Source organism: Pleurodeles waltl, chromosome 6 (genome assembly GCF_031143425.1).
Source record: "Pleurodeles waltl isolate 20211129_DDA chromosome 6, aPleWal1.hap1.20221129, whole genome shotgun sequence".
In the NCBI taxonomy this organism is placed as follows: Eukaryota; Metazoa; Chordata; class Amphibia; order Caudata; family Salamandridae; genus Pleurodeles; species Pleurodeles waltl.
In genome coordinates this window covers 613,274,090-613,297,895 of record NC_090445.1, presented here as the reverse complement: position 1 = coordinate 613,297,895, position 23,806 = coordinate 613,274,090, and the positions used below count along the sequence as shown (strand labels likewise).

Genomic DNA, 23,806 nt, shown 5'->3' with positions numbered 1-23,806 from the left:
AACCAACCAAACTGATGGGCATGCGGAGGGCATGGTTAAAAGCCCACAGGAAGATTACACCAGGGACAGAGCGCTTTGTGCTCGACCCAAAAAGCAAGCTTAGGAGCCCACGCTTGTTTTTTTTAATTGAAATTTTCGTCTGATTCACTGTGACGTCTGCCAAAAAAAAATTAACAAAAAAATCTGGAGCTAAGAGTCAGAGTGTCCATACCATGGCCCCTTTTCTTACTTTTTACCTTTTTGTTTTGGACTCGGCTGAAGCCAAACATCGCTGCCAACACTTACTTGTTGAAGTGTTGGCAGCCAATCAGATCTCTGCCAGAGATCGTGAGGGATCACAAATCCTTTGCGTCCCTAGATATATAAATGGGATTTCTTTTAATTTCTCAAAAACTACTGACTGGATTTACATCAAACAACAAAAAGGGCTATTTCTTGACCAAGATCTACCTTTCTGACAAATTTGGTGTAATTCCTATCAGTGGTTCAAGTGCTATCACTGTTAAAAAATTTCTATGGGAATTAACATTGGAAATGCTCCTTTTTTCACCCCTCCTTTATCTCAGCCCCCGCTTGACAGATCACCTGAAACTTTCCAGAGAGTAGCTGACGTGACAGACAACTTTTTGGGGGAAATTTTGTAAAGATTCATCAAGCAGTGGCAAAGATATAGGCAAGTAAAAAACAGCTTTGTCCATAGAAACAGGTCCTAACTATAACTACCTAGTGGCGATGCCACTAGGTTATATACATTTTCATTCTCAGCAGTAATATTTTCCACAGTGAACTCCTGCACTGGAGGGAGGTGGTGATATAGAGCTAAGCTACACTTAGTGTTTACCTTGTTAAAGCAGTTTGCAAAGTGGGAAGGATCAGTTTGCTGGTTGGTTTAAAAGGTGCTGTCAATGTCTTTATACGGGCTCTACTTATGCATGCTGCATGTAGATTTATAAATTAGAATTTCATAGTAAAAAGGACGATGAGTTGCATAGAGTGGCTAGTAAATGCATCAATAGTGGTGCCGATGTTTGTAAAGGGCAAACAATTACAGTTTTGAGTGCCTAGAAATGACTAGGCACAGACCTATCAGAGGCCACGGAAATGTGATATGATGGAAAACCCAGGGGTGTGGGGAACCGCCGATGAGAACACAAAGCTTTCTGCTAAGACCGCCTGGATCCATGTCCTGGTGACTGGGCCTGGCCCTCATTCCAGCAGCTTCTACAAGGAGATTTGGCATTTGTTTCACATCTGCTTGGCTGGGAGGAGGGCACAGGAACTTTAAAAAAGGATTGAATCGAGTTAGAAAGTTAGATACGGTTTAACTTCTCAAGAAATGTATTCGGCAAGGAACTTAAAAGAAACAAAGAAGAACAATACAAACTGCAATTATCTACCCATTGTCCAAGATTAGAGCCCAGAGCGTCCTAGCAGTGGCGGTGGGGAGAGTGTGGGGGTGAAAAGAGTAAGTGTGTGTGTGTGTGGGGGGAGGGGGGGGAGGGGGGGGGGTGAGACAGAGCTCGTGGGTTCAAGAGAGAGTGAATGTGTGAGTATGTGTACACCTATTGGGATAGAATGTATGTGTGCACCCATTCCCCACAGGGGTGAAGAGGCTATGTATGGAAAGGGAAAGGACAAAAGAATGAAACAATGAAAGAAGGATCTGATGGAAAACAGTGTGTTTCTGTCATAGCTGCACCATCTTGCAACATTTGTTAATACACTTCAGAAGACAGCTGAAAGCTTATCTCCTACATAACTGCATTACCCGCATCCTAGGAAACACAGCCCAGAAAAAAAGTTGCACCCTCAAGCGCAATTCACAGCTTACAACCCATGAATTACAAACGGTTTTCATTATGTTGATATACAAAAAAAAAAAGGATGACCTATGGTTTTCTGTAGCACCATATAATTATGTTCTTCCATATATAACAGTTATGGCGCACAATAATACTAAAACCATAATACGCATTGTTCAACAACAAACTGTAAATTATACCTCTTAAAGTCACATGACCTATCTGCTTTAAGGGTTGTCCATCACCAGCAGTTTAGAGTCACAAAAAAAACAGGCATGGAATAACTGAAGGGCTCTGTCACACATTACTGGACAATATAAAGGTCTTTAATATTGTCCATTTACCCAAGATCCCATTTATTTATACAATGTGACCACTTCTACATCTCACCAAGACACTCAGATAATGGCTGGTAATAAAAACATTCTCCTCAACAGATCTTTCCACTTCTCTCTCCCTCCAACCACGCCAGCTCAGAATTACAACTATACGCAAAATCTAAGATTGGACAACCCAGTGCAGTAACCAGCTAGGCAGACTGCACAATATGAAATACCGTAATGTAACAAGCCATCAGCATTCTGAAAACAATAGAACTGTGCGTCTGTTTCTTACTCTTCATCATTCAACACACTACTTCTCACTGTGTCCCATAAACACGATAATCACACTTCAATGATCCTCACACACAACATGAAACACTTCCAACATAGTGTCAAAACTAAAACAATATCCTTCCAAGCGCACACGTAGGGTGTAAGCGCTATATAAATGCTGATGTACAATACAATTCCAAAGAACTACCTGGCAAGGCAAAGCACTGCCCAGGTGAGGCATACCCAAATGCAGAGGTCTTCAAACTGGTGGGCGGGCCCCCCTAGGGGGGCCTCAAGTCATCCGGGGGGGGGGGGGGGCACCAGACTCTGGCTAAAAGAAGCATTATAGAGATAACAGGCCATTGTTTTCAGCAGAAGCATGTTATTGCATTTTTAAAAAGGTAACCGTACTTAAATGCAATGTTTAAATAGATCTAGACATATTTAAACGTTGCCATCCTTATAAAATAACTGTGAAAAATTCTGAAGGGGGGCCCAGTGATTTTTATTTTTCAACTGGGGGGGGGGGGGGCGTGGCATTAAAACGTTTGGAGACCACTGCCCAGTCTAAATCCTAAGTAGTAGTCTTCCCAATGAGTCATAGGTGACATTCAGTTTGGTAGCAGTACTAATTCATTTTAGTCACATTGCAGCCTTTAGTGAACATTGAAGGGAGAAAACCCAACCCTCCCCCCCCCCCCCAAAGTAAACCCAAGGCACCCCAAAACTCATCTTTATCCCATAGTGCATGCCTGGGTGTGAATGAGGCCTGGGCGAAGTTCAATTACGCCAGAATGATCAGAGTAATTTTGGTCATTCCAAGTTCGCCTTTGACGCGGAATTAGCAATAGTAACTTGATTGCTCTGTTCATGTAATAACGAGTAATTTGGGAACTAAACAGCCCTATCGCACAAGCACAATTAGTGAGCCACTGCTCGCACTCACCATTCGTGTTCTGTAGCAATTAGCACTATATCTTAGCGCAAGATGCTTAACTGAAGAATTACTCCTCTCATGTAACTATGCATAATCCTTCGGTAATTACACGACTATGCTACACTGAATTATGTGAGTTACACCTACCAGTATTGTGGATGTTCAATGGTGTATGTACCTGCCTGGAGCTCCTTAGCTCCAACGATGCACGTGGGAACCGAAGCACTCTGTTTATATCATCAGATCTTTCTTACTTGGTTTCTTTCTTTTGTTCTTTCATGTTCCATTCCTACCTACCTTTAACCTGTTCCAGCAGGACACGCACTGCTTCTTTCCCGATAGGGAAGGGATGAAGTCATGCCTTCTATCCCAATAGGTGTAAACACAATAACTCTCTCTCACCCCCACATACGCACTGTCTCACTCCACCCGCTTACTCCCTCACACTCACTCCCCCGCTCTTCCCACCACCACCACCTCTAGGGCACACTTGGGTTCCATCCCTAGACAATGGGTAAGACCTGCAGGTGCTCCTGTGAACAAACTGGGGCCGACTGAAAAGGTAGGATGAGAACCAGAGAAGGACATTTCATGTGACTCTCCAATGAGACTCTAGGGCGTGGGTGAGGGTTGGGTAGTGGCTGCGTAAAAGGCTGCTGAGGGGTCCAGCAATATCAGAAGGCAGGGGTAATTTTCATCTGTGGGTAGGGGGATCTTCTATACGGTGTTTAAGGTGGTGATTTCTGTTCTGTCTATACCCTGGGTACGACCTGGGAGCGATTAAATAAAGGAAAGAGGCCCAAATACTAGAGGGATGTGAGCGAGGCAGGAAGAGTGAACCAATGAACTAAACAATAGACAAGGTTTTTAAAACTTAGGCAGGACACGTTTGTATTTATTTCTGTTCTCTTTTAAGGGGTCCTTCTTAGCCCGTGCGTAACACCAGTTCTCTGGAACCTGTTAAGTTCCAAAGGTGTGTTAGAGTTGGCCACCTTCTTTGGGACATTTGTATGTATTAAAAGTAAGATAAAACAGAGAACCAGGAGGCACAGGGGTGGGGTCTGGCTGAACACCTAACAAAGGGCATACGCAACAGCTCTGTCACCCTTGTATAACTTGACGACCATCTTTTAATTTTATAAGCTTATATTAGGTGTCATTTGCCTGACTTTCACGTCTTGGCCTTTCTTGTTCATAGAGATACAGCTTACGAGCGGCCTGGTGGCATCTGCCACATCTAGCAAGTGCTGACTTTTTAGGCCGCAACAAGTAACACAATGGAGTGTTTTAGCACATACTGACAATTCCAGAAAGCAAATCTACAAATTCCAAAAACCAAAATCCTTTTGGCTTCACTACCGGGACAGGCTCAAGGTGTCAAATGAAATGGGGCCGCGTGACAGAAGTTGGAAGGCATGACAAGCAGTTCTGCAAAATTTGTAAATTAGAGTAAACCTTCACACTTGTCTACATTTTGAAAATGGAGAAAGTTCAGTAAACATGCTTTTATACATTCAATAATCATAAGTGGTGGCGATTGTAGACCAGTGGTGTTAATTTAGCACTAGATATACTGGAACTTGTTGCCTCATGGGTCCTCTTCTAAGCATGGACCCAGAAGTCAAAGCAAACTTAACACAGTTGCTTGAAAAAACAGGCCTACTTGGAAGGCAGCCGCACCTCATGAGCCTGTAACTACCGTTTTCGACTTTAGCAAATGGAAAAAATCAAGTCGTAATATAACTCTACAGCAGCATTTGCACCCAACTTCACTGCAGCAGCAAATAAAGGTTGTATGAGTTTTCCATTTTCACAACTCTGCTTTGCTCAAGATAGGTGTGAGATGAAAGGCCAATTCTGGACATTTAGCTCATTTAACTGAAATTTTGGGCCTTGCATTAGTAAAATAAAAATAAATAAATCTACCACAGTGAAAAGGGAAAAAAGAGAGAGAGAGAGAAAGAAGGAGAGAGAGAGAGAGCACGCGCGCCCTGGAAAAGCTCATTATAAAACTCTTAAAATTGGCATCAAGATGGTGCCCAAAGAAAAGGAACGGCCTCTGAAGTGACTCTTTGTTGCAAGTGGGCAGACCACAATAATAATTCTAGTCCCGGTGTGTTTAATTACAAATTACTATCCTCGTGTGTGTTATAACAATGTGTTCAATCAAGCTAAGACTAGAGGTACCAGCATGCACTAGGTGGTCAGATGAAAGCCTGTGACGGTAAACGCGTATCCTGGCAGCATGAATGATCTGGCACCGCAGCAATCTGAGCATACACAAGTCTCACGCACACCAAGGGGGTACACACATACAAAACTAGTAATTAAGCTTTTAAAAAGAGGCGCGTACATACATACCTACAGGGATTGCCAGTGACACCCTACACGCTGGGAACCTCCTCATTTCTTTCAGTGAAAGGCAAACGTCCCTCACTGCAAGGTCAGAACACCAACCCACCCGGAGCGAGCCGAGCCCCCGCTGGAATCCCTGGAGCTGCAGGACGGTCACTCAGAGGCAGCCGGAGGGCCGATGAATCCCAGCGACTGATGCTTAGCCACACCTGCGGCAGTCTTCAGTCAGACGAGAGCTCACCGAGGCCTGAGAGATAAGAGCTCACCGGGGTCTCAGAGTGCTTGCAGAGCGGCAGCCTGGGCCTCAAACGGAAGTAGAATCATCTGCGAGAGCTGACTTTAACCAATTCCGTCGCCTGTTACTGACTGTCACATGTAAGGTAGTTTTGTGGGTGAAATGCTTGCTGTAGACACTGCCAGTCAATCCCAGCGCAGTCCTTCAGAGAGATTTATCTGAAACAATGACGCCTTGTATCCAATCCTAGGCTTTCATTTCATGCATTAGGGAATTCTGGTACTTGGGGTATTAACAACAAAGAGCTCCAGATAATTTTTTATGCCACATTCTTTGCTTCTTAAATATGTAAGTAAAAAAGTTACTATTACCTACTCTAAAGGTGCTCGGTGTCCCGACCTTGGAAGGATGAAGGGCTTAATTTGCCTTGTCGTAATTAAGCAGTCCGCATAAATATTTTTAAGTCGAATGACCTTGTAAGCCTTTCACAGACGAAAACAGTCAGCTGCCAAGAGGACCCAAGTCGTCTGACCTCTTCATTCATTCTACTATGTAAGCTTAGTCCTGAATGTGAGACTCCAAGCCCCAGAATGCAAAGTGATTTTGGTGGAAAATCTAGAACAAGTTTTAGGTGTCACGTTAGGCTTGGCTAATTGTCCGCCATGAAAATATTTATTTATAAAAGCAAAGTCATGTGATTAAAAAAATGATTTGTAAAAGATAAAAGTGAATAGAAGCGTTGATTCTCTATTAAGTGAAGTCAAGTGGTGCGTCTAAGTGTGTTATTTAAATAGCCTTCCAGCAACCTCGGAACGGCCTATAGGGCAATGAAGCAGTAACCGATGGGCTGGTCTCGCAGGTCAGTGTGTGGACCGGTTTTATGGTCTGGGCCAGTTTTTAGGTCGAGCGTGCAAGCGCTCTGGCCTGTTGCAATGTATCTGTGGGCTTTTAACCACACCCATTACTATCACTGGTTCATGGCTTGCTTTTAAAAAGCCTTTGTTATCATTGGTAAATGCTTTACGTTTGTTCCTCCTTGGGCAGTTTAGTTACTGCCTTGGCCATCGACCGTGTTACATGGATAATAGCACGATTGCTGATATGTTTAACTGCGAGCAAACTTCTTTTTCCTTTTGAATCTCTCTTTCGCGCTCATGCTTTTGGCGTCCGTGGCGCTTTGAATCGGCTTGCTTATGTTAACTGTTTTAATTTTAATTTTCAATTTATGTGGTAAGAATAGTCCGGTTAGGAATTTACAACGTTAATAACTGTAACTCGAGCAAACGTAAGACCCATTGGATTGCAAATGCTTGTTATTGTTGATTTCAATGACGTTAAAACAAACATTGGTCAAATCCATGCAGTCTTCCATGTCTTCAAAACTGCCTCAGTTTGCAATCATGGGCCATATTTTTAGCTGTATAATTCAGACCTGGGGGCCAATGTTATTTTGACGCCCGGGCCTACATTTTTGTCCCAGTCCGACCCTACCTCCCGGTCTGTCTAATGATGCTGTCATAAATTAAATGTGGGTTCTTCTTTTGCACCAGCCAGTATTGGCCACATGGAAAGAGCCACATGCTGTAAGAGTAGCAGCTGGCATAAAGTGCAGGGCTGCCAGCCAGCTAGACACATCCATGACAGTGACTTTTAATCAGTCTTGCTTTGTCAGCCAACAGCAGTAACGGTGCTAGCACATGCAGCTTCGTTTTTGTTTTTTTCATTACAGCCGTGGGCCTGCAAGTTTCGTTACGGCCCCCTATTTTTTGGTGTTAAAAAGGAATGGCTTTAGGTATCACCCGTGAAAAGAGGCCTCTTTCGTGTATTAACGGCACGCCAATGATGGGTAGCCCTGCTCTTCTAGCTGTCCATTTCTAGACTCGTCTTGGAATGCAGGCCTCACATTGTCTTGCAAAGCCAGATCTGGCCTTGGGAAACTGGTGCATTTTATTAGAACCATATGTCACAAAAATAAAAAAGGAAAACATACTGCCTGCTAAACGTGTGTGTTTTGTGTGTGTGTGTTGGAGGGGGAGGGTATGGTTGCAATAAAAACAAACATTGGCAAAACCAATAGGTGTTTTATTCCCCCCCCCCCCCCCACCCCCGTAAGAGTACTGGTTATGTTGTTCAGCATGTTCTCATGGACCGACATGTCACTTTGTAGATGAACACACCATGCTTGTGCCTCCACCCCCCTACAAAATGACACAGCAGCCTTTTTTCTGTTTTTAGTTACAGATCGAAGATGAAGCCACCTAACCCTCTAGGGCTGATTTACGATCTGCCATTCGTTTTGGAGGCCTATAAAATGCTTGTGGAGCCCGCGGCATTTTAATGGCATTCACCACAATCCTTAATGGTTATAATTGAGATGTCTTATTTGAAGCAATAAATTATTGTCATCCATCCTGAGCTTTTGATTTTTAGAGCCGATCCATCATTTGGACACGCTATGTCTTCTTATAGTTATTCTCAGATTTTTTTCTCTCTCTCACTCTTTCCATTTTCCTCTATATTTGTGCTTCCATATTGTCAAATATTCTGTTATTTTCTTCACTGTGCACGTCCGCCCAAGGACTACAGCCCTCTGTCATAATATTCCGTAAGAGTGTAATTTATGAGCTTTTGTTTACAAAACTGCAGACACACGAAGCCTGTTTGACTAAATATTATTTTAGAGTTACTGAGTTCACCGGTCCTTGGGCCCACTGCCACCCCCTGATAAAGCTGCGGGTTCACTACAGTACTGGTGGGCTGAATTCCCCTGAAGCTTTTGGGGGGGCTGAAGTTTTGGGGACCCCCTACACCGCAGGGGCCAGTGTTACACCGCTAATTCTACCATCCCTTTAGCTAAAGCTGGATCACATGGCTTTGCCGAAATCAATTCGAGGGATGTCCACTAGGGGCACTGCAGAGCCTTGCTCGGCTGTTCACACAATCCAAATCCACACACTCAATGCAGTTAAGGGTGTTGGATTGGGAGGAACGTCTCCCATTAATGCCACCCATACACCTAACATTAGGCCAAACAAATGATCAGTAAAATTCAACGCTCTTCACTGGAAGAATTGATTAGCCTCTCTAATTGTAATCATGTATGTGCATGAAATATAAAGACTTCAGAGCAAAGTTTGCCAGCTCCTTGGCCTCTTGCTACAAGAATGTCAGAGTAAATCTCATAATTTTCAGTAGGCAACAATTTGCATTTACCAGGGTCACTGAGCCATCCTTAAACCGATGTGTATTGCGGCATGACGCAGTGTGGTAAAGACACAAGCACACGTCCTAAGTGGACAATGTGTGAAACGCAATTCAACTTCCTGCCCCATGCCCTCTAACCCCGGTAGAATAAATAACCCTAGTAGCGCTGAAGGACCGACTTGAGCATGTCCTGTGAGCGTTAGGGGCGGGGCCAGTTCAAGCTGAGTTTGCTAACTGATCCAGAGTCCCTAAGGACGACTTAGGCCACAATATGGATGAGGTTCATTGTCCCACTCCGTGTCAGGGACGGTGCACACATCAGTCTGTGCCTGAGTTTAGACCCAGACATTGTGCTTTATCACAGTAAATGCACTGTTTTCAGTGCAGGCGTGAAACTGCCCCATGCACTGGAACTGTACAGTGGCGAAAGGTGGATTTGTTCTTGAAGTCTTCAGGCCGCATTTCATTGTGGACGCGGCAAATGGTTTGAACTTCAGAGAGGAATATAGGGGTATGCCTGGGGCCTCCCTACACTCCTTTGCCCCTTTCAGTTCCCGCCCTCGGGAGGGGGTGGGGTGAGCATTGACTGCGCAAAGCGCACTTAGTCAGTGCACCTGCTGACATTGCACCTGAATAAAAAAAATTCTAGCTATCGCGTCAAGAATTTTAGATTCTATTAAGGACACGGAGGCGAGGATTATGCTTTCTCTTTACTTTACTGACAAACACAGCAGCCAATGAAAGTATAAACAATTTAAAATACATTTCCCATGAGCCCCAGTCCACCAATCATGGCTCTACACTGTCCATAAATAGCCTGAAAGTTACAGTCCTTCCTCTTTCTTTGCAAAACCAACTCAAAAAAGGGATAAAGCTTGCAGAACTTGAAAACGGATTCTCTCTTGAACATTTTGAAACAAATCCACTTGTTGGGAACTTGAACTGAAACTTGCGGTGTTCCACCTGAAGAACTCACAAAGTCGTGTTAGAAGCTCCTGAAGAAGACAAAAGGTCAAACTAATATCGAGATATACCTTGGGAGGGTATTTAATACACATTTTATGCGATAACAATTCAATATAACGTCCATAATAAAAATGGCAATAAAATGTGCATAACGGGTGGGATAATCCTCGCCTCCGTGTCCTTAATAGAATCTAAAATTCTTGAAGCAATAGCTAAAAAAAAATTAATTCTATGTCAGGACCGGAGGCTTCGGATTATGCTAGTTTAAAGTCTACTTACTACATTAGATACCACATCCACAATAGGTTTATGATAGAAAACTTTGAAAGTAGAATCTTTTGACCAATCTGCTGCAGCTATTATGTCTTCTAAACAAGCTCCAGTTGAAAAAGCTTTAGAAGCCATGGCTCCCCGCACTGAATGAGCTCCAAAAATACTTGTGTCAATACCTGCTTCCCCTAACAGCCATTTGACCCAGCGCGCCAAAGTGGCAGTCGTAACTGGTCGGAAGGGTTTTTGTAAGGAAATTAACAATTGACCAAAAGTTTCTTGTCTGAACTGTCGAGTACAATCTTCCGGTCTCCAACTGAAAAAGTTTGGGACTTGATGATTCAATCAGGATGCAAACAGATCTACTTGACAATACTCCCACCGAAGTTGAAGAGTTTGAAAAATCTGTGAACTGAGTTTCCAGTCGCTGCCATCCCGCAGGAAGCGAGAATTCCAGTTCGCAATAGTGTTGATACGACCCGGAATGTATTCCGCTATCACCGAAACCTTCTGCTGAAGGCAGAAATGCAAAAATTCCTTCGCAATCTCTGCTAGGAGTCGAGATTTTGTCCCCCCCAATTGGTTGATGTACCTGACTGCCGAGACATTGTCCATCCGTAGGAGGATGCAACAATGAGCCCTGCGAGGGGAAAGGGACTTGATTGCGAAGGCTCCGGCTAGGAGTTCCAGGCAGTTGATGTGATATTTCAGTTCCCCCGGGGACCAACGACCCCCCGTTTCCACCGAGCCGCAACGGGCTCCCCAGCCCCAACGGCTGGCATCCGATTCTATCACCACATCCGGACTGGAAGAAAAAACGCTCCACCATTCCAGGCATCCATGTGAGGGAGCCACCAAGATATTTCCATCTTGGCTTCCTCTGAGAGGGGAATAATCGCTGAGTACTGCAGACCTTTTTGGAGGTGAAGAATCTTCAACCTCTGCAAGGCCCTGTAATGTAATGGGCCCGGAAAAATCGCTTGAATTGAGGACGCTAGAAGGCCGACCAGGCGAGCCAACGACCTCAAGGATATATTCGGAGAGGAAAGGGCTCTCTTCAACTCTTTCTTGGTTAAAATCCGCTTGCTTAATGGAAGGAGTAGCAAGGCTTTCGTTGAGTCTATTTGGAAACCTAAGAATTCTATATTCTGGGACGGAGTCAAACTGGACTTTTCGGAATTGATAAGAAAACCAAGATCCTGAAGTAGCTGGATCGTCCAATTGAGGTGAATGAGTACTAGCTCTTTGTCTTGAGCCATAATAAGAATGTCGTCCAAATATATAATCATCCTTACCCCCCGCTCTCTTAAGAATTGGACTACTGGACGCAGCAGCTTGGTGAAGCAGCAAGGGGCTGAGGACAGGCTGAAGGGGAGGACGTTGAATTCGAACCATTGGGAATCCAATTGGAATTGAAGAAAACGTCTGTGTGGTGCGAAAATTGGAACCGAAAGGTAGGCGTCCTTGAGGTCCAAACGTGTCATCCAATCTCCGTCTCTTAACAGATCTCAGAGAAGATGTATACCCTCCATCTTGAAATGGCGATATACCATCCAAGAGTTGAAGGATTTGAGGTTTAACTCTAACCTGGAGCCGCCGCCTTTCTTTTGCACTAAGATCGTGCTGACGAACCCTTGAGGGTGCGGTTTGGACTGCACCAACGCTCCTTTCCGAATGAGAGAGGAGATTTCCTCTGTGATGAACTTGCGATCTGCGGGGGAAAAAAGGAGAGGAGAGGGAGGAGTTCTTTGTTTCGGGGGGCGTAGAACTCCAATCGGAAACCCTGAACTGTTTGAAGAACCCAAGGGTCTTGGGTAATTTTCTGCCAGGCTGGGAGAAAATATTGCAGTCTGCCCCCCAAGATCACCTCTGATAAAGGAATAATCCTCACCTGAGTTGGAGGTTTCTTGATTGGAACCACCTCCATGATAGCCTCTGGAGGAGCGCCCACGGCCTCTATAGCGGTTAGGGTAGAAGCTTTGGTGATCTGTGGCACCTCCTCTGTTTTTCTGATAGGAGAATCTGGAGGCCTGGTGAGCACGGCCTGGAGCTCGGCCTCTGAAGCGCCCGGCCCGTGTAAAAAGATCTTTATAAAAAACTTTCTTGATGTTGGATTGGGCTTTGTCCAAAGCCATGAAGGTAGCGACGTATTTGCACAAATTTTTTATGAATTTGTCACCAAAAAGCAACCCATTGGCCGCAGGTCCTGCTTCATTAGTTGCCAGTTCAGCAAGTTTAGGGTCCAGCCGAATGAGAAAAGACCGCCTACGTTCGGTAGACATGGCGCAGTTTGCGTTGCCTTAAAGACAAATCGCTCTCTGTGTCCATTGTAATACCACCTCCAGGTCTAAAGGGGTGTTAGCCTCCTTAGATTGAACTGCCAGGTCTTGTATTTTAGTTAAGGGGCCAGAGACTTCCAATAATTTGTCCTGGCAGCCTCTCCAGGCACGATCTAGACCTTTTTTGGGGTCTTTGGCGAACTTACGTAAAAAGGTAGCCATGCTGGGGTCCAGCTCAGGCGTCTCGGCCACTTTCCCCTACAGAGAAGGCCGAGGGCATTCCGACCTGAGGGTGTTGCGCACGTCCTTTTCAAAACTCTTGCGTAGCCTATCTTGCACGTAAAGGCCTACCTCTTCTGAGGGAACCCAGTCAGTGGAACGTGGGTGTATAATGTCTTCAGGGGAAAACAAGAGATTTTTACCAGCCGGAGCATTTGCGTCTGGTGTGGAATGCCATGTTTTTCGCAGCTTCTTACACGGAAGGGACTCCGCTTGTGAGTCCTCTGACTTGGATGAAGAAGATTCAGGGAAGCCTGCATGGGTCGAGGGGAAGGATGCCTCTTGGGGTGAGGGAGCCCCTTATTCGTGATCACGCAGCACCGAGGCTGCCATCTGCGCCAGTATTTCTGCGGAGGAAGAACCTCCGGCGCGTTGGAGAGAGAGGCCTGAAATCCCTCTAGAGTCCCCAGAATGTGAACAAGGCTGCTGGCTGCTTTCGCCTAAAAATTCCCTGCGCCTGAAATTAGTCAAGGGCTTTGTAAAAGGTTTCAAGGCTTGAATCAGTGCCCAGTTCATGGAGTCTTGCACATGGTAGCCCAGTGCTTCCACAAGACGTACCTCCATTTGTTGTTTGACAGGAATTTCCTGCAGTTCTTGGAACTGTTCATCTCCATCGGCGTAGTACGCCATAGTAAGATTGATAGACTTGGAGTAGTTGGCAGGGGGGGATACACCCTGAAGCAGGTGAAATGTTAGAGAGATTTACATCTCAATGCTGATATGCCGGCAAAATTCGAATGTGGAGGGAGCCACCTGCTTAAATATGAATTTGTATATATATATATTTCCCCCTGGGCAGTGCCCTGTGTGCGAGCAAGGACAAAGAAAGAGGACTACGTCCTCTTCAATACGAGCAATCGCTCGTAACACGGCTTGCTCCCACTGCACGCCGGTCAAAGAGGGTGAAATACTTAGAGAAACAAGACGGAAATAACCCGGCAAACAATCGGGAGTAAAGTGCGGTCGTTTACTATGCTATGCGCGCGCTCAACACTAAATACAGCAAAATATATCAGCACAAATATCAGCACAAGCAACACATCACTTAACTGGCTGCTGGAGCAGCAAAGAAAGAGGAAGGACTGTAGCTTTCAGGCTATTTATGGACAGTGTAGAGCCATGATTGGTGGACTGGGGCTCATGGGAAATGTAGTTGAAATTGTTTATACTTTCATTGGCTGCTGTGTTTGTCAGTAAAGTAAAGAGAAAGCATAATCTGAAGCCTCCGGTCCTGACATAGAATCTGCTTTGGAATACATGAGAGGGCTCCCTCATTTGCATATGGCCATACCCCAATGCAGATGAGAGAAGGCCCCCTTGGGTTCGCTCCAGTGCACATTCAGCACAAACGCTGTCTGTGCCTCAGAACAGGCAGTAAGCATCCGCAGCCCCTTCTGAATAACTATAGTGCCCCAGGGACAGAAGTACCCTTTGCGTCCCACCCTCTAATACTACTTCTAATAATATAGCTGCAAAATTACCGTCTGTCTCTAGAAGTACCTAGGTTTTTGCTGCCAAATCCCCTCTCCTCTATACCATATCCCTGATTATATTTGGATTGCAATGCCATATGGCCTAGTTGGCTTCCTCTATAATGTCCGAGCCCCTCTTCTGCCAGCTTCAGGCAGGCAGCATGAGGCCTTACTGAATCTCTAGGAGCAATGAGTACCCCAGAGTTAAGCACTGCTGTGACCCCTGCACAGGTGAGTACCTCTCAGCAGATCTATTTTTACGTGCTTTAGATAGGGAAGCATTACGCAGAATCCCGTACAGTCTCGGAGTTCTTCATTGATCTCGTTTTATGAGCATCTTTGCCTCTGAGGCCCAGCCCTGCATCAAGATTCTTGTGACTCCTGTTCCCCTGCCCCACCAGCAGTTCTTGGTTCTAGAGCTGCCCTGACATCTAGTAATTTGTGACTGACTTTGGCAACTTGGAAATCCATATTTCATAACATTTTCGGTGCCAGGTGAGGTCTACCTATTGCTGCAATTTTGAATGAATGGATGAAAGAGTGAACTTTATACTTATAGCAGGGGCGGCTCCTCCATATAGGCGGAGTGTTTCCTCCCCCCCCTCCCAACCCGCCAGGAGCCACCTCTGCGAATCCTTTGACAAGGAAGGGATATAAACTGTGTTTATTATCCCTTCCTTGTCAAAGGGGCGGGGCCACGGGGGTGACGAGCAGAGGCGGGGGCGCACAGTGCACTGACCTCTGCTCGTCACCCCCGTGGCCAATCCTGACACTATTGGCCACAGGGCAGGCTGGGAGCCTATGCCTACAGCCTTCAGAGGAGCAATGAGCAGGGTGGCGCAGGAACCGAGGTAAGGTTTTTAAAAAAAAAAAATTTTTTATTATTATTATGCGACCCCACCCCGTGCGTCGCTCCGCCCCTAGCAATCACCGCAAACCAAGACTGACTTATAGCAGTAAAAAGTTCCTCGTTGCACTGCTGGGGGCGACAGATTAGGTGTGACAGTGTGACAGGCAGCCCAAAGAAGTGTCTCAAGAAGGGCTTGCTCTTGGCATACTGCTCTTGTTTTCTGTTTTCAAGGGGTGGTGTGTTCTAGAAGGACATTGTGTGGTTGAAGTAAATGAGGGGGATTTACTAAACACGAGACTGGTTAAAGTCTGTGTGATTTTCGTCACTAGACAAGCAGTGGTCCCTCCCCTGCTTGCTACCGCCCTGCCTTCAGGGTAATGGAAGGGGGCTTACCTAAAGGAGGAGCTGACATTGGCTTTGCCTGTGGGACACAAATTTTGGGGTCATGACGTCAGCGGATACGATGCAGCAGGTCTCCCCAATGTACAGCTGTCCCTCCTCGACAATTCTGCTGGCAAAGCTTCCTTGCAAGGCCGTCCTGGTAACCATGGCAGCCTCGCACTGAAACCCGAGAAATGTCTCCGGGGCACTGCGAGGAAACTTCTGGGGCATTTCTTACTGTGGGCCATGAACATGTAACCCAGAGGTCTTCAAACTGGGGGGGTATTATACAGATAACAGGCCTTTGTTTTAAGCAGAAGCATGTTATTGCAGTTTTAAAAAGGTAACAGCACTTAACTGCAATGTTTAAATAGGTTTAGACATATTTAAACATTGCCATGTTTATAAAATAATTGCGAAAAATTTTGAGTAGGGCCCAATGATTTTTATTTTTCAACTGGGTGGGCGCGGCATTAAAAAGTTTGGAGACCTCTGATTCTAACTCGATTTGGGGTTAGGTTTTCAGGACGCGCGTAGGTCCAGCAGGAGAGGAATTACGGGGTTATATCATGGATGAATAGCGGTACGCGACATGGTTGGGCCAGTTGTTGGCCTTTGTGAGACACAGCAAGACCCCTTTACACCTGTGACGGCTTCCTTCTTGGCATCCGGTGCCACGCAAGTGAAAAATATCAATCGATGTGGTGGGGCACTCCAAGAGTGGCGCACTGGCAGCTGTCCTGCCGGTCTGGTGGAGTTGGCAGAATGGCAGTGAATCTGTCAAATGCCGATGAGTCCACTAAGTTTGCATCCCAGAAAGAACCTCGGTTACAGACATTAGTGTTGTTTAGCTCAAGCGTGTCTGAAACATCCATGGCCATTCTAACCAAACAAATGTGCGGCATACAGAAAGACAAGCCATGGGGGCGGGACAACACTGAGTGAAGAGAGCTAATCATTAAGGGCTGGGTCACATGAAACGTGGCTGCCAGTGTGGCTTTCTGAAACGCACACCCGTCTGGTCCTGCTGTACAGCCCGATAACTTCCCATGATATTACAATCACAAGCAGCACCGAAGGGCTCAAGGTGCTTTACTGTCCACTGCAGCATTTGTAGTCCACTAGATCTGTGCTGGTCCCTAGCATTCCAAATCTGGGGTCTACCATTTGAATCCACTGTGACTGGTCTGTCAAGTTTACAGTTGCCCTTCTATTGTCCTACCCCAGTCAATGCCAGCATCATTGTGCCAGTGCCAACCCTCGCATATCAGCTTTGTTCTCTCTCGAGAAAGACTCCTAAGTAACTTTTCATTTACTGCTCCTGCAGGTCCTGCTACTATGGGAGAACCGTTTCATTATATTCTCATTTATAAGGTCATTAGGACCTCAGTATGAATAGTGGATGCAAAAAACACATGAGTGTAATAAACATTGCTTGTGTTACTGCATTCCATTTACACATTCACTAATTTGATAGGGCACTGAAAGGGAAAACAAAATGCACATCCATTTTGTGTGTGTCTTTATAAGGCCTTGGTGGAGTTCGCGGAGTTGCCATATGCGGAGCTCCGCAAGGTGCCCAAAAAACTCTGCTGTGCTACGCGGAGTTCCGCAAGCTGCGAAGTGCATCAGGTCGTGCTGTTCACACTGATTTTTAGCGCCAGGTATTTGTCCTGCTCTTAAAAATCAGCATGAATGGCTCCCTGCGCAGCACAAGAGGGTGCTGCTTCTTTTCTGCCGCTCGTGTTGATTTTCTTCTCGAGCTGCAGCCATCTCAATGCGAATGGAAGGTTTCTCAACAGGAGCAATAGCAACCATCTGCGACCACCCGCGTTGAGAAATCTCGCTGGGAGGTGGTCTTGAGTAAAATTTTCCTTGCTTGCGCTTGCCAACTCACTGTTGACGAGCGCAAGACAGGAAAAAAGTCTTCTCAGCTCCACTACGCGGAGTTTTTCAGTACTCTGTACTCTAACCAGAGAAACGGAGCAGAGTTCACTTCTCCCTCTAATCTTTATCCCTTGCCCACAGGACCACTCAGGAAATGAGCTGTAGGTAGAACCTTGTGTGAACATTGTACAAGCACCAGTTTGTGCGCTTTGTGCCCAAATCCTGACCAGTTTCTCTGAAACATGCTTACTTAAGAGTTACTGTGCTCTAAATAATGAGTAATTTACTTGTGTGAATCAGTGTATTTGTGTTATTAAAAGGACAGTTCATCCTTAAAGAAAATATTTTTTTCCTTGTGTGCTCTGTAGAGTTACAGACTTCTCTGCCCCATGTACCGGATGTCCATGGCCACTGAACACTTCTCTGGCCTCTAAGGACTATATTCCTCTTGTATATGCACATAAAGTCTACCATCACTGTATTCCGCTCTTCCTTGTGCACATAAAGTCTGTGGACACTGTATGACTCTCTTGCCTATGCACATGATGTCTATGTATGCCTCTCTCAACTATGCATATAAGGTCTACGGGCACTCTTTTCTTCTCTCACTAATGCACATAAAATCTGTGGACTCTATATGCCTCTCTCGCCTATGCACATAATGTATAAGGCTGTATGCTTCTCTCAACTATGCATATAAAGTCTACGGTCACTGTATTCCATTCTCGCCTGTGCACTAGTCTACACCTGTACACCTCTTTTGCCTATGCACATGATGTTTAGGGCTGTAAGCCCATTTTTCTTATGCTTATGATACCTACTGGTGTACGCCTCTTTTGCCTGTGCACAATGTGTTTAGGGCTTATATGATTTAGCCCATTTTTCTTATGCTTATGATACCTACCGGTGTACGCCTCTTTTACCTGTGCACATGATGCCAACGGTCACTGTAAGCATATCTACTCCTTGCGTATGATATGCACGGTCACTGTACAACCCTCTTGCCTATGCACATTGCAGCTGTACCCCTCCCTCGCCTAGGCATGTGATGTTTTCAGTCACTCAACTACCACTATATGCCTCACTATCCAATGCACATATGGTCTATGGCTCTGCTCCTCGCTTGCCTATGCACATAGTGTCTATGTCCGGCAGTAGGTATCTCTTGCCTATGAACATTATGCCTGTGTGCAGCAGTATGCTTTGTGACTTATACATATGACGTCCACATCACTGTAAGCCTAGAAGCAATCTACCCAAATACACTATTGCTTCTGTCCCTGGGTCAGTGCATCTCACAGTCTGTTCCATAGCAGTGCACTAGTGAATAAGGATCCTTCATTAGTCGGTAGAAAATAAATGTTTCCCTGGATCATTCGTGAGCACTCATTTCAGCTTACAGGAATACAATATGATACTAGCATGTTTATGCATTCCCCATAACAAAAGGACACGTTGCTCTTAAAGATGGTAGTCTGAGGGAAGACAGATGCATTACGCTGGAAAATCCCCAGTGTTTCTCACACCGCCTCCACTCTCTTCCACCCCCTCACTATGCTGCTAGGCTGCGCGTGGTACTGCCATGGGTACCCTTTCACTGTGGCACGCGGCTAATATGCAGATGTAGGCAGGATTGCAGCATCACTGCAGACTCAGAGCTGGGTGTATACTGCAGCCTCTCCAGCGGCGTCTCTAGATGAGATTTTTAGGGCGGGTAAAAAAAGAGGCCACCTACAAACGGGGATCACGAAGATTGTGCACATTTTGTTTTAGTGTGTGTATGTATGTGTGTGTGTGTGTGTATATATTTATTTATATACATGCCACAGGTTAATTTCATTGTTTTCAAAATTTACCTTGGATGCCATCACACACAAAAGTGCTCATACACTCACTGCTTCTCAACTCAAAAAACCCACTTGCATACACTCACACTTTCACGCTCACTGACCCTCACTCACAACTATTGGTGTACAGGATCTCCGATTTGAATTCATGGACCACAGGTGCTCTGTCTTAATGGTGCAGCAGGTGAGGTTGTACCAGGACCCATTGTCCTCACTTGCTCAGTCTAACTCTCTCACACTGCTTTACTCACCCATCACCCTCTTTCACTTATTCATACTCACTCTTTCTCTCGTAGGCCAATTCAAACACAGTAAACAAACACACACTCAGTCAAGCTCAATCTCTCTCAATCAGTCACAAACACATTTTCACTTGCACATGCACACAGCAATAGCCTTTAATACATGTTTGCTTACCTTTTCTTCCTTTGCGGGCCACTCAGAGGCTCCATGGCAGCAGCAAAGCAGGAATCTGGTGTTGGGCATCAGCACCAGCAAGTCATGATTCCTAACAAGGTGCCACTCGGAGCAGCAGGGCCAGGTTTAAGGCCTATCCCAGCTTCTTGGTAGGACTGGAGGCACACCTCTAACAGAAGCTGGGCCAGTGCTGGTATCTTGCCTCTGCTGCTTTGTGAGGCTCTTCAGTGGCCTCGGCGATGCACTGATTTGTTCCCTGACAGCACCATTTTAGCAGATATACTGTTTAAAAATTAAAGTGTGGGCAGAAGCTGGTTAATTATTTGGCCTCACACATGGCAGGGCTATGCCCAGAAGCCCCTGAAGAGGACACACTGCCTCATCTCTTCATATCCCACACCTTATCTCTCTTCTGCCCCCGCTTTTCACCCTCCTTTGCACATATTCCAGTGCATCTCCTTCACTTCACCAATCCACCCACAAACACGTTGCACCCACTCACCTGCATGCACTATACTTTGTTTTACTTTCGCCCTATCAGTATTTTGACACCTGTGCACTGCCATCATACACTTTTGCATATAATTACAATTGGCACTCCTGACCATTACTCAGTGCACTCTGTAGAGAGGCCAAACATTGGATGAACATGTATTCTGAACACCTTTATGACCCACTGGCAGGCACTGCGAAAAATTCACACTGCCCTTGGCGTGCACTCCGCAGCTGTCGGGCGTGGCCCACCCATACCCTGAATTCATGCAGCTACATAGGACTCTTTGCACTCTACGCATTATGAATGAGTAAGGTGTTGCATCAATAAACTACAGAAACAGACTGTTCTGGAAAGCGCAGATGGACTTAGAGAATGCAGGAGTGAGTAAACCATGAGATGTAAACAGGAACAACGCTGCTGTTCCCAGACTGCGAGGTCGGCGGCTCTTTTTACTGGCTGGATCTGTCCCTGGTTGTGCGGCATAAAGAGAGACAAGGACTTTACAGGTGTTTTATCCTCCAGGCAATTTTCACCTTTCTTTTGAGGTTCCCACTGATCTGGCTGTCACTATCCGTCATAGGACATGCGCCTGGACTTCTAAGTGATCCGTACATGGGTGGGGTTGAGCCCACCTGGTGTTAACAGCCACACCAGGCGCGGAGCCGATGATGAAACATGCCACATGGCTAGCATGTGGGTAAGGGTCCATGCAGTGCTTGAAATGGAAAAAATAAAGTGCAGGTACTCTGTGCCAGAGTACCTGCTTGTTTCCGAGAAGTGCCGGTACTCTCCAATTAAAAGTATTACGTTTTTCCTGAGATGTGCCGGTACTCACCCTCTCAAAATAAAAAAGTGCCGGTACTGAGTACCGGACAGTACCGGCCCATTTAAAGCACTGGGTCCATGTATAATTTGGGATACATTTTTTTTCCCCTACGAGAATATCCGGGACTAGGGATATACCAGGTTTCTTTACTAGGGGCTCTGTTGCAGTAATTTGGTTTAGGAGAAACCTGAAGTTTGTTAACTTGTTGCAATTTTCACTCTCCCTCATTTTTTACACATTAGCCCAGGTTTTAGACAGCAGAGCTAATCGTCAGGTTCCCCAACATTACACACTGAGGTCTATTAGATCTAGGGCAGTAAAACCAGGTAATTAAGATCTCATCGGCAAGTTTTTAAAAGCACTGAAGTTCCTCAGATTGTGCAGATGTGACAGGTTCCAGCCTTAGACCACACGCTCCGCGGTTTTTACAGGTCTTCAGGCCCTGAAAAGCAGACCTGTTCCTTCATTCGCTCAGATATTACAGGGCTGGCCGTAATACAAAGGCGCCAGCACTTGGATTCCACGGGTATTACAGACTCTGGCCCTAGGCCCGCGGCCATCTGTCGAGGTCCCTGGAAGTTACTTGTTCGGTGTGTTGACAGCGCAGCTCCTTGAAGCATCTGCGCCTTGGCTGCGCTCCGCCCTAGCTGTAGTCTCTGAGGAACGTCGGGCAGCGCGAGGTGGAAGGGGAGATTAGTCTGAGCCACTGGTGTACTTGAAAGGTTATCATTACCTCCTGTTAACTACTCATGCGAGCCTTTTCATATTCAGCAACAACAGTCTGACATGATAAACTCTTCCATGACTACCGCGGGTCTGGAAGAGGGGCGAGGGGCCCTCCCCTGAGCTGCACCTGGTGCACCAGGCGAACTACACGTGTGCACACAGCACTGCAAGAGCTTCTGTGTGTTCTGGTTTACGAAGTGGAGTGACACATGCAATGTGGCCTGGGTGATGGTCAGGGATTCTGAGGGGCTGGTGGGACTGGAGCACAATCAGTCACATTCCAGGCGATTTTTTTACTTTATACGTATTTTATAGGTGTCTGAGGCCAAGCCTTAGGGGTTACTTACCTAGGCCGGTAATTCCGCGAGGTGGCTAAATGACACATTATAGACTGTTTACAAAGTATTTTGTCTAAAATGTGATTGGTCCAAAGGACAGGCTGATATCCTCAATAGGCCCGCGGCTAACTGTTATTATGCCAGTGAAATTTACAAAATGCATATGTCACAAAACGTTTGCATTTCGTATAATTTTATGATATATTTTTAAGGAATTTCCCAAAGTGTTGCAAACAATGCAAATTCACACACCTGAAACCCTGGCAGCCAGACCGTTTCCCAAACAAGCCCAGTTCCACTGAGCACACCCCGTCATCAATAGGCTTTTCTGGCTTTTAATCAAGGACATTGTAATAATTACAGGGGAGCGTAATTTGGTAATTCGGAGCAGCATAATCTAGTAGCATTAACCAAAAAATCTGCAATATTACACGAGAAGAGTAATTCTGTATTAAGGCCTATTTTCCTAGAGCAAAAAAGCACCCTTGCATCTAAATGAACGCAAAGATACATTTTGCACTAAGAAATAGCGCTAAAAGCAACAGATAATGAATGAATATCGATTAAATGCAACCACTTGTATTGGTTAAATGTGCACTTGGGTAAGGCTTTCCCCAACTTATTCCTGGCATTTAGCGCTAATTTCTTAGTGCAAAATGCACCCTGGTGTCTGAAATGGACGCGAGGATGCATTTTGCCCTAAGAAACGGTGCTTAATGCAACTGAACAGAAACAGTGAACACGAGCAGCTGCTCACACTTCCTAAATGTGCTCTTGAAGTAGGTTTTTTTCCTCCAAATTACGTTTATTACGTGAGCAGGCGTAATTGCATTATGATCAGTAATCTAAGAGTAACACAGATTTGCCAGATATTACTGTGTTTACTCCAATTTAGTAAATATGCAATTCAACATCCTCAGTCACCTCTGCGTATTAAGTATATGCACAGCTGGAACATCATCAGTTCTGTGCTATATAACCTGCTCATTTTATAAGTATCTTTGTTCCTAGCTCAAATTAGCCAAAAGTTACTAAGAGTGCTGAATATGGAATTCAAAGCACATTCTGACAATCGTTCAATAGTAGCCTTTCTTCTGCTAATTTGCTAGATTCAGGTAATAAAGATGTAAATATTTTAGCCAAGATATTGTGAATAGTCACAAAGTACTTAAGCAAATAATAGATTGGGTTTATTTATTGTCTAAAACAGCAAACAAACGCCCTGTGTCTTTAAATATAATTCTAATATAGTACATTTCATAATTGTTGTCATGAAAAAGCTTTAGTGTTGAATTCAACTCGTGTTTACACTGCAATGTTTTCGAAGTAGCAGTAATCTGAAGAAGTTATTCATGGTTTAGAAGAATCCCAAGCATTTTTCATCCCTTCTAAAATTATATTTGAAACCTCAACTGCGTTCTGCTGAGATACCAATGTGATTTACCGCATAAATCACAAAAACCCATGTTAGAAAATATTGCAAATCCATGACAATATAATGTAGGAGAATAAAGCTGTGAATATAGGCTTCCTATAAGATAGATAACATTGTATTCTTATTTTATATGGCCAAACACTCTTCACTTTTAAACTCGTAATCTCTTTCCCCTTCTGAAGGAAGAGAGTTTTCTGTAGCCATGTAT

The 23,806-nt window shown here is 45.2% G+C and overlaps 1 protein-coding gene across 8 annotated transcripts in view; it reads right to left on the bottom strand.

Annotated features, from left to right (window-relative positions):
* The window catches only part of NAV1 (neuron navigator 1), a 950,201-nt gene that overhangs the window by 511,793 nt on the left and 414,602 nt on the right, over positions 1-23,806 (bottom strand). The window contains exon 1 of one of the 8 annotated variants that reach the window (XM_069238914.1): positions 5,697-6,094. The exons of the other annotated variants lie outside the window; for them this stretch is intronic. Coding sequence (XP_069095015.1) covers positions 5,697-5,742 — 46 coding nt within the window. The 5' untranslated portion in view covers positions 5,743-6,094. Of the gene's footprint in view, positions 1-5,696; positions 6,095-23,806 lie in introns of those variants that run through there. 8 annotated transcript variants of the gene reach the window in all.